This window comes from Homalodisca vitripennis, chromosome X (assembly GCF_021130785.1).
Source record: "Homalodisca vitripennis isolate AUS2020 chromosome X, UT_GWSS_2.1, whole genome shotgun sequence".
NCBI lineage: Eukaryota > Metazoa > Arthropoda > Insecta > Hemiptera > Cicadellidae > Homalodisca > Homalodisca vitripennis.
Window position 1 is genome coordinate 149,335,966 of NC_060215.1, and position 15,639 is coordinate 149,351,604.

At 35.3% G+C, this 15,639-nt stretch overlaps 1 protein-coding gene across 2 annotated transcripts in view; it reads left to right on the forward strand.

Annotated features, from left to right (window-relative positions):
- The window catches only part of LOC124369999 (talin-2), a 142,469-nt gene that overhangs the window by 99,562 nt on the left and 27,268 nt on the right, over positions 1 to 15,639 (forward strand). For both annotated transcript variants that reach the window (XM_046828262.1, XM_046828261.1), the window contains exons 28-37: positions 200 to 459; positions 1,982 to 2,144; positions 2,255 to 2,576; positions 2,737 to 2,971; positions 3,708 to 3,878; positions 4,397 to 4,669; positions 5,230 to 5,499; positions 7,111 to 7,339; positions 8,633 to 8,757; positions 10,589 to 10,714. In XM_046828262.1, the coding sequence (XP_046684218.1) occupies positions 200 to 459; positions 1,982 to 2,144; positions 2,255 to 2,576; positions 2,737 to 2,971; positions 3,708 to 3,878; positions 4,397 to 4,669; positions 5,230 to 5,499; positions 7,111 to 7,339; positions 8,633 to 8,757; positions 10,589 to 10,714 (2,174 nt within the window). The remainder of the gene's footprint in view (positions 1 to 199; positions 460 to 1,981; positions 2,145 to 2,254; positions 2,577 to 2,736; positions 2,972 to 3,707; positions 3,879 to 4,396; positions 4,670 to 5,229; positions 5,500 to 7,110; positions 7,340 to 8,632; positions 8,758 to 10,588; positions 10,715 to 15,639) is intronic.

Sequence of the window (15,639 nt, forward strand, 5' to 3'; positions counted from 1 at the left end):
TTGGTGATAACTTTATTCCAATCAAACATTGGCTTAAAAGAAAGCATTTAGGAAGATTTTGGAATGGGAATTGAGATTCAGAAATTTTGGTTTTGATTACTACTTTTTATCTAATGTGGTTCGATATAACTAATCAATTTCAATTTGACATACAAGTTAGGGGCAGTCTACAGTTTAATTAATTGAAACTCATTGACAGGTGATGGGATGACTGGTATAGCGAACCACGCCAAACGCTGTCAGCATGAGCAGTTTGGAGAGTCCGTGCGCAGTGTGAGCGACTCAATCTGCGGGCTAGTGGAGGCTGCGGCGCAGGCAGCGTACCTGCTAGCAGTGAGTGAGCCGTCCAGTGTGGCGGCCAGGCAGGGCCTTGTAGACCAAGCCCAGTTCGCCCGAGCATACCAAGCCATCCAGGGCGCCTGTGCAAGTCTCTCCTCTTCCACAAGCAACCAGCAACAGGTGATTTACAATACCACGATTTGTCCTGAATAGTTATACTAGATCATCTTTCCAAGTTAGAGAAAATGGCCGGTCCATTTTCTCTAAGTGTTCTAACAATCAACTGAAACTAAGTTTCAAGAACTAGGATCTGCTCTCCTCCTCAGATGGTCAAGTTTAAAATGCATGCTAACATCAAGTGACAACAGAGATATTGTACGTGCAACTCCACCACCAACTAAAATAAAACAAATTTTATCTGCGCGACATGTAAAAGTGCACACTACACACATGGCATTCAGAACAAAATGTTAAACAATCATCAAAAATTATCTTTTTTTTAACAAAAATTACAGTAACTGGATAGAATATATGTTAAAGACCCTAGTCACTAATAGTACCCGCAACATGAGGTAAAGTTTCAATATTTTTTTAAAAATAAAGTGAACAAACAAATGCTAATGATTGCGCTTTAGAACTTTGTCCTAATTTGGAAACCGCTAGCATGACCCAGAACAACGTACGTAACAGTACAGGCTAAAGAGTAACTAGGTTAAAAAAAGGTGATAAAAACATATATTTATGTGGTCTAATGTTAGAGTAGAAATCATGCTGTAAATGGTGAATGACTCCAGGATTATTTTTTAAACTTAATTTAGATACTTATCTCAAATTAAACAATTTAGTGATTAATCATTTCATATTACGGTGACATGTTTCAAAGAGTTTTCAATTTTAGTACTTCACCTCAACTTCATAGAATTTGCTGTCGTGAACAAGAAACGACTGTCAATAAATTAGAATTGTGCAACACATTACACACACAAGTACATTAACAATTGTAAAACAGAACATGAACACACATGATAATAAATTTACATGTGCATAATTTATAAAATAAAATAACAACACAATTTTTATTCCTGGTCAACAAACACAAAAAAACCGTTTAGTATTGAATGAAACATATTTCTGCTACTCAAATAATAACATCAAAAGATGGTTTAACATTGGATTTATAAAGTTTTAACTTAAAATACAGCCACAAATTGGACAGTAATTTAATCAGATTTTGCAAAGATACAGATCCTCTAACCCTCGTCCTCTCCCTTTGGATCTGATCATTGACCTATCAGCAGACTTGAATGGTCAATTATTTGTTTGGTTGGTCATCAGTCTGACGTGTCAATGCTGAGCCAGTCTAGCAGACAAATTTTGAATACTGTTCTCAAAATAAAATATTTCAAAATATGCCCCTAAGTCTGATATAACACTATGAAGTACGTTTATTTTGTCAATATGATTATTTCCTTAAAAACGTATTTGTTAGAGAGTGATATCTTTGACTAGTAGTGCTTTTCAATCAATTAATTACCAATTGTACAAAGTCAATAATTCTCCAAGGAACATTCATATTTTACTGTAAACACTTATTAGCATTTATTGCAGTTAATACGTTATTTTACACTTAAACTAACAAAATGACAACAGCTATTCATTACTTTTCTGTACAGTCAGTTACAATGTGATAAATGTTTGACAGGTACTTTCAGCAGCGACTGTAATCGCTAAACACACCAGTGCCTTGTGTAACGCTTGTCGGCTGGCCAGCTCCAAGACCGCCAACCCCGTTGCCAAACGACATTTCGTGCAGTCCGCCAAAGATGTCGCCAACTCCACTGCCAATCTTGTCAAGGAAATCAAAGGTATACTTAATTCTAGGAATATACGTTTAATTTACAATTGACCAGTCCGTTAGTACATGTTAGGCACAATATTATGAGGTTGTCTTGTTCTAACAAAAGCGTTGTTACAGCATTGGACTTGGACTACTCAGATCAGAATCGCAAATCGTGCTCTGCCGCGACTGTGCCTCTCCTGGACGCTGTGGAGTCGCTGGTGACATTTGCCAGCTCACCGGAGTTCGCTAGCCAGCCGGCACGCATCAGTGAAAGTGCTCGCATCACCCAGCAACCCATCGTGGAGGCCGGCTGTGCCATCATAGACTCCAGCTGCGTCATGGTCAGTGCCGCCAAGAGCTTGGCCGTTGCCCCCAAGGACCCACCTACTTGGCAGTTGCTGGCTAACCAGAGCAAGAGTGTCTCAGATTCCATCAAGAAACTGGTGGCCTCTATAAGGTATAAGAGTAAACATTCTATATTATCTAATTTCCTTTTTTTAATTTTGCAAAGTATCCCTATGTTTTTGTGGGTATACATGTTTAATATAAAATTAACGTATGGGTTAACTATTGGTTTAATTTGCCTATTTTACTAGACTTTGATGACAACTTTTCAGGGATAAGGCACCAGGCCAGCGAGAATGTGAAGAAGCCATCAAGAAGCTGGGTCAGAGAATAACGGAATTGGACCAGGCAGCTCTGTTGGCTTTGTCCCAGAACCTGCCTCCCTCCAGAGATAACAGCCTGCAGGGCTTTGCGGAACAGACAGACAGTGCAGCCGCTGAATTGTCCGATAGATTGGAAATACTGCGCAGTGCCGCAAAGGCTGAAGCGGAGAACATCGGTCATGCGGTTCGTATTAGATATCTGTTGTAAATTTAATGTTATTTAGTTCAACTTGTAGAATGTTTTATTCTCTGTATAAACTTATTATGTTCCTGAAAGTGCAATTTGTTCTGTAAAATTTAAATACTCGGCTAATTTAAATTAATTAAATCAGACACCTCATGTTATTTCAAATTAAATAAGTTACATCCGTACTGATCCATGAAAATTCACAAAATGTTTTGTATGACTGGATTAGTTGACTAGTCAAATTTAATTTGCAAAATAAGTAAGTGGTTAAGTAAATAATTTTTTCACTAGTTAGATTAACATTAGATTTGCGACCTCTAATAACTAAAAAGGTGTTTATTGTAATAGCGGAAATATTACATGAGGCAATAACAAACACAATCATACATATTTCCCCTTCCTGCCACCCCCTGATGGTCAACTTGATAAAATAAAAGCCAATAATACTGTATTTAACATTAAATAACAACTATTTGAGTTTTAAATCGATCAATGAATATTTATGCAATCACGAATCGTGAAAAAAAGTGCTTGAGTGTTTGCTGGATATCCAACACTAGCACTTAAAAACGCCTTTCTCTGTGAATATCCGGTGATAACCCGTTCTAGGCTTAAGACATTATGTTACATTTTATTTACAACTACTTAAGTTGATGTGTCGCCTTAATCTGAAGTAAAACTGTGGTTTCGGTCGTAGTGGTAGCACATGTAATCTTATATGAATTTATTTTAGGTGGAGAGGTTGGTAGTTTATTGTGACCCGTTGACTGCTGGCGCTATCGGAGCAGCATCCAATATGGTACACTCCAAGCAGCAAATGTTACTGCTCGATCAGACAAAGACTGTCATTGAGTGCGCCCAACAACTGCTCTACGTTACCAAAGATTGTGGTGGAAATCCCAAGGTATGTTCTAGAGTTCAGCATCAGCCAATCACACTTTATTGTCAGGTAGATTTCACCATGTTAGACACTTCACTAACGATAGTCCAGTCAGCTCTTCTTTTATTTATTTTGCAGCAGTGCTTTTTGCTGCATAATTATACATTTACAAGAATTTTCATTATATCTTGGTACATGGTTCATTTTGAAAATTGTATTCCAAAGAAAGAATGTGTGTGGAAGCTGTGTTTTAATATCAGCTGTCGTTGACTATAAAAAACTGTACAGTTTTTTTCTATTGTAATCTTCACAAATGACTTTGCTCTGTTGTATTATTGTAACGTTTTTTTGCTTGTAACAAATGTTTCACATATGTTTGTGGAACAATTTTTAGTATTTGAGAAATTAAAATTTTGACAAACAAATAGTTGCAATAGTTTTCATATTGTCAGTTAGTAATAATTTGTTTAAAGCTATAAATTAAACAAACAATAAGTCACACTCTGATTGAACTTTTTAACAAAATGAGATGATATGTGTAGGCGGTGAATATTCATTCCGATGTGGACGAATGTGTGGCGGGCACTAGGGAGGCATTGGCGGAACTGACCGCCACTCTGGCGGACCTCGCCACCCAGGCGGGTATAGTAACAGGATTGGTGGATACTATCTCTCGTGCCATGTCACGTGTGCCGGATCCCAACACACCTTTCCAACGTCGCTCGTTCATCGCAGACTCCACGGACTCCTTCGTCGACTACCAGACGAGGATGGTGGCCTCTTCCAAGGAGATCGCCAGGCTTGCTCAGGAAATGGTGAGATACTGATCCACAATAACTTTGATTATGGGTTTGAGTGCTGAAGGTAATTTCCTTAACTTCTTGTTGATCACAGTGTGTCAAATTGATATGAGTAATAAGACAATTTTTACCACTATTTTGCGAGGATGAAATTTAACTTTTCCTCTGCCATTGAATGCTTGTTGATATTGTAAGTTCTTAGGTATTGATCTGGACATAAACTTTTCTTGGAAAAAATGTATTGAAAATATTATTAGGTAGAAACACTGTAAGCAAATAGCCCTTTACTCTTTATTCTTAAAACTCTCCAAACGATTCTCTAATTTGACATCATTGGGCAAATTGTTATACAAACGAATTTCTCCATACTCAGGCAATTTCTCAAAGGCTCATGTTTTGTATAAATGAAAAATAAGAGTACTATTGTGTTATGTATATTTGAGAATTAATTGAAATTTGCTATGTTTTTCCTGATCATTAATCTAGTCTGTAAGGTTAGTTACACAGTTTTGAATGATTATTATTGTAAAGTCAGTGTAAGACTTAACTAATCGTGCGTGTATGTCATGTTGAAGGTGAGCAAGTGTGGCAGTGGGAACATGAGCAGTCTGGGCAATCTCGGCAGTGAGTTGACCCGGCAGTATACACAAGTAGCAGGAGATTGTGCGGGGGCTGGAGCCAGTTCCAGCAACCCCGAGGTGGCAGGGCGTCTAGCCAGTGCTGTGGTGGAGCTGGGGCGAGCCAGTATCGACATTGTGCGCTCGGCTGGCATGTGCCAGGCGGCTCCGGGAGATACAGTCGCACAGAGAGATGTTGCTGACCATGCCAGGACAATCTCCGAAAAGGTGAAGAAAAATGTTTCATTGACACGGCAACTTTCGTTTTGGTTTCTTTAATCAGGGATGCTACAGGTCCGGGAAATCAGGGAACTCAGGGAAAAGTCAGGGGAAAAAAAACAGGACTGGAAATCAGGGAAAAGTCAGGGAATCCGGTCTCAAGTCAGGGAAAAGTCAGGGAATTTCGACGTTGGTCAGGGAAAAATATAAAATCCCTTTACACAAATAAACTTACTGCCGCCGCGCCGAGTCCAAGCCTGCAGACGACGCGGCGCATGAAGCAGGCAGCCAAAAACCCTGGGGATTGCATCGAAAAAAGTCAGGGAAAAATGAAAAATTTGGTCTGGAAATCAGGGAAAAGTCAGTGAATTTCATTATTGGACTCCTGTAGCAACCCTGTTAATTAAAAATGTCAAACTTGTACATTAGGCTACATTTTTTCTCTGTGTCTTCTCTGATTTCATGTATATTATTATTACCATTACGGTTCTAAAGTTTTCAAGTTTTTTACAAACTGTTATCTTTTAGAAACTGTTTACAAATCTTAGAAAATTTTAAGTAATACAGTCTATCACTGAAAATCTTTTAAAACATTTTCAAGTTTATATTTGCTACTTTAACATTTTTAAGTATTTTTCATACTTTAAAAAACTTATAGGAAAAGGTTGTGTTGATTCCTATTAAATAATAAACTTGTATATACAGGTTAACGAGATGCGTGTTTATTGAGTACAATAATCAACTGTCCAAAATATTCAAAGTAAACTAACTGTCTTAATAATAAACAGCCAGTAACGTGTAATCATTGCTAGGCACTGAACTATGTGGCACTGTTGCCACAAACCTTTATTCACTAGAATATAAGAAAAAGATTCATTACTATCCTCACTTTGCACAAATTATCAACTTTTTCCTGGTTTCTAAACATCCATATAGACAAAGAATTGTTAAAATAGCTGAATAGTTTAAAATTTAAGATTTAAATATTTTATACTGGCGAACCATTTTTCCAAATCCATTACCATATGTTAATTTTGTACTTATTGTTTAGAAAATGTAAATATTTATTTGTTTGTGAAGTCACCTGACCGTGGAATCCTTGATTCTGAAAAGCCTCGCAAAATTAAATTAATTATTGGAATATGTGTTGCAATTCACTAGTGGTATTAAATTAAAGTTTAAAATTTTTTAAACACTCTAGAAGTGTTTTCACATGGTTTTACACAATATGCCTATCATATTAGAAGTTCATATATCAGCAATCCTTTTAACTATGAAATCTAGTTGTATTGTCCAAAACTTGTAAGAACCTCTGTGATACAATATTTTGTATTTTTAAATCACTAAACCTCTTATTCCATAAAACGTTCGTAATTGAGGGTTATATTTTTACAAGTAGTGATTTGTAGATTAAACATGTAAATTATAGAATAAAGTATAAATTTGTGTTTTAAATTTTGCTGCAAAATAAATATGAACCTGGAGTTTAAAGAGTTAAGGTTATGTAGGCTTGAACAATTCCAATTTAATCTGACAACATTAATCAGTCTTTCAATAAAGTCATTTACTGTTTCTGAATAATTTTGTCTGTAAATTTCATCTTATGAACTTGGTCGTTAGGTTTCCAAAGTACTGGCAGCGCTCCAAGCAGGGTCCAGAGGAACTCAAGCATGTATCAACGCTGCAAGCACTGTATCAGGTATCATCGGAGATCTGGACACCACCATCATGTTTGCCACCGCAGGCACTCTGCATGCCGAGAATGATGAAGAGAAATTTGCTGACCATCGGGAAAACATACTCAAGACAGCCAAGGCACTCGTCGAGGACACAAAAACCCTCGTAGCAGGTACGGGCACATATATATTGAACTAATGAGTAGACCACCTCAAACTTTCTTTCATACTTTCAGTTCATACAATGTTCAATATTGTAACTCCATAATCCCTTTTGTAATAGTTAAAGTGTAGCATGTAAACTGTACTTAAATATTTAAACTTTAACTTTTGTATAACCAAGACTTTATAATAGAAATGAACGTGAATTGATTTTTATTTTTTATTTTGGATTATTTGAACATTCTACCGAGTAAGTAAAGTTAAAATTATAACATCAAAATTAGTTTGTTTCTATTAATCTGTTCATCCTATACAGTAGAACCCCTCATATCCGGCCTCGGTTTTACTGCACCTCGGTTTATCCGGCCACTTCCCGGAAGCCAATATCGAAATTTATTTACCACGGCTTGCAGACACGTAGTTGCACGCACTAGTCTCCCACGACTCTTGCGTTATTTTGGTGTATCTATTTGTTTACATTTTCCTGTGTTGTCCTCAGTTGAGCTAATAGGTTTAACCTGTAAACAGTTCATTGATTATTTTCCAGTGCGGTTAGTACAATACAGTACAATTGTTTTGTTTCGTCAAGTGCTGTGTACTGTAGGTTGGTTTATCCGGCCGAATCGTTATCCGGCCAGGGGCTCGGTCCCGTGGTGGCCGGATATGAGGGGTTCTACTGTATTGTAATAAACAATTGGATGGAACAGATTTTTTCCCAGTACCTAATACAAATATGAGCACAATGTTATGCAACAAAAAAACAAAAGGGAAAAATGTCTAAAAATAATAAGAAATCTTTAATATCAGATCTAATATAATAAATTTTTAATGATGCGTTAATAACTTGTCCACATTTATTTTTTGTTTCAACTAAAAATGAAGTTTTAAAATTAATTTTTACTTGATCTTTTAAAAATACATAAAGTGTAATTAATATTTCCATTATTTTCAAAGAAAATAATTAATTTTTATTGTTATCAGAAAGCAAATAATTACTTTTAATTATATCGTACCAAAATTAAATTAAATGTTATATAATCTTTTAAGAGCATGTTAAATTCAAGTAGTGCTTCCATTACTCTGAAAAAAGTACGTTTCTTATCGGAAGTAAAATAATTACATTAAATTATATCTCACCAAAATGAATTGTAAAACATACAAAGAAACAATTTAACACTAAAAGGATATTAGCTTCTTGTGTGTTCTTAATTTATAATTTCACAAAGCACAATGTTACTAAATGCTCAGAATTTACTCTAAATTGAATGTGGCGACTGTAGACTGTAGCGAACTGTGTTGTGTAGGTGCGGCGTCCTCGCAGGAGCAGTTAGCAGTGGCTGCACAGAATGCTGTATCAACTATTGTGCAGCTCGCTGAGGTCGTCAAGTTCGGAGCTGCCTCTCTCGGCTCCAATAACCCAGAAGCCCAGGTTGGTACTTCAGTCACTCGTCACGTTCTTCTATGGTAACACATAACATGGGCAAATGGTGATCTTTAAACATAGACTAGAGAATCAGTAATTGTATTACTTAATTCAGTACCCAGATTATAGATTATTTTTGACTTATTCTAGAGAATACTAATGTTCTATTTTTGAGAGAAGCAACAAGTTCGTACATATAATAACATTTGTGAATATTGAGTTTAACTCCAGTTACATCTTCTAGGTAAGACTTCTTCACATAGATTACACTATATTTGGTAGTCTATGTGTGTCTGATGTTGAAACGATGTAAAGTGTTAGTTTTGAGCTTCTTCGTCACCGACTTTTTTTTATCTCTTCAGATGAACATGACTCGTCAAGTCCTTGGTAGCGTCAGATTTCAGATGCTGCCCTAAGAGGAAGGTGATCTAGAGCTAAACTCAACATTCATATTGAATTATCCTTCCCACCATACCTACGTTATGTGTTACGTTAACATTTGTTGCTTCCTCAGCAAGTGCGGAACGTTACCGCTACTAAGCAAATTAGAAAAAACTATAAATGTAACACAATGCTTCAATGTGTGAACTGAGCTTATGAACAAATATAATTACAAGGTTACAATGAAAGTTAATTAATTGGTGATTAATATTATGAGTAACACTATTGATTAATGAGTACCACAGCGCAAAAATACTAATAATTGATGAAACATAAGGGTAGCAACACGACTGCCGGGTGTGGTGTAAGGGAACATTGGTCAAACCTCCACCACTTGTTCATTAATGAACCCCAACAACATTTAATGTAGATTTGAAACCGAGAGAATAATATAAACTGTTTAAATAGAACAAATTTTTACAGCAAATTTGCAGAATTTAATTATGGTATATTAGGTTTAACAACCAATTAATTACAGTAAAGTGAGGGTTTATTACTTACTCACAGCACAATTATTTATTGGCTGAGGCAGTATTAAAACAATCTCAATTTATTAATGAATTGTGAGGAAATTAAATAAGATATACAAGTAAAACTAATTTTTAAATGATGCACACAATAAATTGAGAAACATGAGATTTGAGAAGAAAACAATAATTGTATTGAGAGATAAATTTGTTTTATAATAATTTGAAAATGAATTTGAAGACAGGCTGATTGGGGGTGATACAATTAACAATTTGAGTGCTTAATTGTTATCAAATAATGGGGGAAATGAATTGTAATCGCATTAAAACAAGGGACAGGGTAGAGTCAACTACTCGATAAATTAACAAGGGTGAATTTTAAGGCCAGGATGGTTGAGAAAGGTGTGCACATGGAAGAAATCACAAATATACAGGATAATGGTAACAATTGATCAAAGACAACCCAAGATGTCAAGCATAGACGGTGGTCTTCTCAAATGAGTATTCAAAGAGATGATACCAACCTTGAGTCTTTGGAAAGAAGTTCTTGTAAGTGTGAAATAAGAATGTTCAGAACTCTTGGAATGAGTCCTATATAAGATGACTATGGGTAATACCACTTGTATTGTGTTTTTTGAGAAGTGAAAAAGATCAAAGAGGCAGACAGGTGTAGTAAACTACAAAGAGAGGTTGAAAAATACGTATTAAGTTATGGAAGCATAATAAAACCACTAAGAGATAAGGTTAAACATTTTTACATTCACTGTAAATGCTCAATTTCTTTCAAACTCTAGTGGTCAATTTACTATTACTTTCCTTTCGAAGTAATACTTACAGAAAAGTACCTGTGAAGATCACATTTTAAGACGTAGTTTATAATAGATTATGTACTAACAGAACGTAATGTTGTAACGTTCTACGTCTTCTAGGTTATGTTGATAAATGCTGTGAAAGACGTGGCCTCAGCTTTAGGAGACCTGATCCAAGCTACCAAGGCTGCCTCGGGCAAGAAGATCAACGACCCCTCCATGAACCATCTGAAAGAGTCGGCCAAGGTTAGTGGCATGTTGCACACAATTTCACTAATATTACTCATAACTTTCTATGCTTTATATGTATTTAATTTGCTTTGCTGGATTTTGTGTATTGGTTGGATTTCCTTCACTTTGTTACTCGGCAGTGAAATGCCTTAACACATTTCAAGAGTGAAAAATTGCTGTGGAGCTTGGACACGTCATTCATCATTTTGTTAATAATATTTTGTGAGTAATCATAGACTAATAAATAAAATAGGCAGTATTTATTTCGGGACTAGGCTTCTTGACAATACAGGGCAAGAGTAGATATCGAACCCAAAAGTGTGAGTTAACATTTATTTGGTAATTTAATTGCCTTTGTTAGAGTTGAAGTCAGTGATAATTTCAGTTGGAAATATATAAACAGTGATATTTTATGATACCTTGAAAATTATAGGTGAGATATTCAACTATACTTTTTAAGCACTAACTTCTTTTAATGATATATACATTTTTACTCTACTATAGTTAATATGTAAATGTAACATTTTATCATGAATTTGAAACCATTAATGCGTTACAATTGTAATAGTTTTTCAAAGTTGAAGGCTTTTAAAATTTGTCAAATTCATCTAAAAAAATAAGTTTTTATTAAAAAATTATAAACAATTGTAAGCGGGAACGTTTTAGTTTCTACGTATCAATCAAAAAGTTTAATCTTTGTTTTTGTGCGCTAAAACATTAACCCATTGCGGATCACTGACGAGCTGGGCTCATCACGCAGCGGCCGGGCCTAACGGCACGATGACGAGCTCAGGTCGCAAAAGCGATCTGCTTTTAAGTTTCCCTCCAAATAGTTCTATTAGTGTCTGATAGATTGGGCGATTGTCTTCACTTGTCAACTAAGAGTGTTTAACAACGGTCTATGTTTAGAGTTTTCAAAAGTTTTATAAATATCCTACAGATCGCAGTTGTATGTCGAAGTTGAAAAATTATTCATATAAGTTTACTCTCTGCTTTTTAGCGCTTCTGATTGGGTGTTTTCCTTAGTTGTTATTATAATACTTTTGAGGTTAGTGACACAACTAATCGATGCAGACGTACATGTTGGCGGGTTAAGTCTAGACAATGGCCCGGATGTTGTAATCGCTTCGCCCGAGCCGCTTTATTTAGACTATGATTCAGACATCATCCCTGCCACCCCGGAACCTTGCTCGCGTGTTATCGTTCCTACATCATGGATACCCCAGTAGGCCCATGTTCCATCTGAACGAATACCTTCACAGCTGAATTATCTAGTATACAATAGCGAGCGATACGATGTGGCGCACCATTGCTGTTCGTGCGGCCGCTGCCGTAAATTAATTTGTGCCCGCTGGTGCCTGTGCGCCAAAACAATACGATCCGCAATGGGTTAAAGTGTACTGTAAATGAACATATAATAATTTGGTTGAAAATACAAAATCTGCTATTGTTATATTTATAGATTCAAAATGAAATTAACAACCAAAAGATTCAGTATGGAATTGTTTTATTTCATAGTAACTTTACATTCATGCTAAAATAATGAGAAATAATTTAATCCTGTCAAACTATTTGGTTACATCAGTGAATTATGATATTTTGTAAAAACAACTGTAATACGTGAACAATATTTTTAAACCCATGATAAGAAACAAAACATAATTTGACATAAAACACAAAACAAGGCTATTCTGAAGAAATTTACCTGTACTTAAGTACCCAATACAGAGACGACAATGTTATGCTGGTACCTTGAAATCGGTGCATACTAGGCAATTTGACATCTGATGTTTTTGCATAATTCTTCGCCAATGACACATTGTCTTCATAGCATCCAAAGTTTGGTTAAAAATCAATCCCCGTACACACAGAGAGCAAACGCTCAAGATCCCTAGGTGTTCTTATGCATACGGAAGAGGGGTTGGAACAGGAAGGCATTGTTCAGAAGATCTCAGGGTTTTGTAAAGGCCTGGGATTTGATACAGCTTAAACCTGGGAGAGGGTGCACAATAAGCCGGATGGCTGAGAGGCAACTACCAGGCCTAGGAAACCTGGCCCTCTGTTAAAAAAAAAAAAAAAAAAAAAAAAAAAAAAAAATCCCCGTACACATTAGAAATGCTTTAAACCAACTTGTCAATATTTAAATATTGTTATTGTACATTTATCATTGACAGCTACAGTGAACACCTTTTTGTTATATGAAGAAATTTAAAGAAATATGAAACAATTATCCATTTATTACATTTTAGATGTATTTTATTTAGTTTAAATTAGTGTTATTCAATATAAAAGAAGCAAATAAAAACTTCAATTTTAGCCTACACATTAAGACCATTTTTTGTTCATCTCGTATATTCTACATAAACTGTCTTAATACATAACTTATGAAAATTCATGTTTTACCCAGAGTGTGGCTATCACTACTTTGATTGGCTGTTAATTTAGGTTACTCCTTCAATTTTCCTTAAGGAGGCAATTTGAAGTGCTAAGTGTGATGCTTCTAAGTTAAATTCTTCCTCAGAAACAGAAAATAAATTGAGCATTGGAAAAAATTGAATAAATCAAATCTAAATGCACGCCAATTGTATCCAAGCTAAATGTTCTTCAGCAATTTAAGGTTTAAATGTTGTTTTAATCAGTAATCCAAATTATTCTGCAATCGGAAAAGCTTTCCACGTAGTTCTCTTCTAATGCCACACATTTTGCCAAGTGCTGTTTCCATTCCTTGAAGCAAGTTTTAGAACTGGTGAAAGCTGTTACAACACATTTTGTTGAATATCTTAAAGCCTGCATCTATCAGTTATATTTTGAATTTGACGACCAAACAAAAAATGTCAAGGAGAAATATCAGGTGAGTAGTAGGGTTTAGGAGCCCTTTGAGATTTTGTGTTTATTAAAATCAACTGTTGGAAAAGTACTCTGTGTGCTGGAAAGTTAATATGATGCCAGTTTCCTCTTTGATGCATCTGTGGCCTTTTGAAACAACAATATCAATAAAAGGTCATGATGGTATTATTGATTGATTGTCTTATTAACTCATGGTAAACAATTCCTTCACAGTGAAAAGATATGTGATTGTCTTCATCTGCCTGCGACTTTTGTTGAGGTCTTTGAAATCTCATGGGCCCTCTAGGCCTTTTCACATAACCGTACATCACCAGAAACTGCATTAAATTTTTGTAATAAGATTCCTTACAAGTTTCACAAAGCTTACGAAGCTGAATACTAACATCAATACAATTTTGATTGGTTTTCTTTGCATACAAATCTGGCAGTTATTGATTCGATTTCAGATAAAATGATTGAATTTGATCTGTCTAGAATTTATATTGCTTGACGACTTAGGTTCTTTAAACTATTGAAGTAAGTCAGGTTACAAAGATCTCGGGGACAAGGTACAAATCTCGATCATTTTCGAATAGAATTCACACTTATATAAGTGATTTATAACTATCGGAACAGTACTTCGGTTTTATGACGTATGATGAGTATTAGGAGATAATGATCAGTGATCATTACGTGTATAAAGGTTGCAACTTGTAGGCCTTCGATTTTAAGTCATCAACATTGTTGTTACTACTGTGTAATTTGTTACCATTGGTAGATAAAAATTTCTTATTTTATATCTCCATAAACTTTACCAGCACACCATTAATCAATCAAAATCAGTCAATTAGTTTGTATGGTTTAATATTGAACTCGAACCAAACTGGTAATATTCTTAAAAAATTACTCAACAGTCATACATAAATGTACTTCTAGCTGAACAACTGTTTCTAATTATGTCTTGGATTATAGCTAGTTGATGCTTTGTATCCTTAAGATTCATATGGTCCCAGTTGTGGTTGTTTTCATTTAGTGTTTTAAATAGTACAAAATAATGTTGTTTTCTTACTTGTAAGAGAGCTTCCAAAAAGTAATAGACATTTTGACCTATCGTGAGGGTGGGGGGGCTAGAGCCACCATCTTTGTCTCAGAATGTTCCTACATATGCATCTAGTACTAGCTGTGTTAGAAAGCTGTGTCTCTTCTTGTTTTCGTAGACATGTTGAAAATTTGATAGTGAAAAGTCATAAACCGATTTGAAATCGTATCTCCAACTTTGTGATTTGTACCTGAAAGGAATAATGAATGAAAGCCAAGTACGGCAATTGTGTATTGATTTTTTTTAATTGCCTTAGATAATGACTTCCACAGTGGTTGGTCTAGCTTTTTGGCTGATGAATTGGTGAAAAAAATCGGCAACAAAATTCGTAAAACTAGTTGCTTTATGATTACAAAACATTCGGATCACTTTCCCCAATTTCACTAAGATTAGTTCATGAAATCCTGGTGAAAAACTTTGGTTACCACGTATTTTGAGTTAAATGTGTTCTGAATATCCTGAGAGAAGTTCTTTAGAAGTTAAATTTAACGGATTCTAAGATAACAACCAAAATGTGACCATCTTAACTAGGAATGAGTCTTAGGAATTAATATACACAAATTCTCTCAGAAATTAATGAAGTGTTTGCAAATTCTGTCAGCAAGAAAAATGATGGCAACTATGTTTTGGAGACTGGGGGAATGTGACATAAAAATTAACTCAGAAAGATATTGTGAAACACTGAAGAAGTTATGGTGGACGATACAAAACAATCTTTGAGGAAACTTTAACTCAATGGTTTTTTTTTCTACACACTTAATCAACCTGAGAGCTCTTGGATACTTTTGGATTGGAGATGTTTAATCATAACCATATATCCCAGATTTGCCCCTGAGCAACCACCTCCTCATTCCAATGATGAAAACATGCTCGCTACATGATGCTGAACTGCATACCAGTGTAACACAGTGGTTTGAAATCGCAGGGGCCAGATTTCTACAGAGATAACATTGAAAAACTTTCTACAGTATAAGTGTTTAAATTTGAATTATGGTTATGTAGAAAAATAGTATAA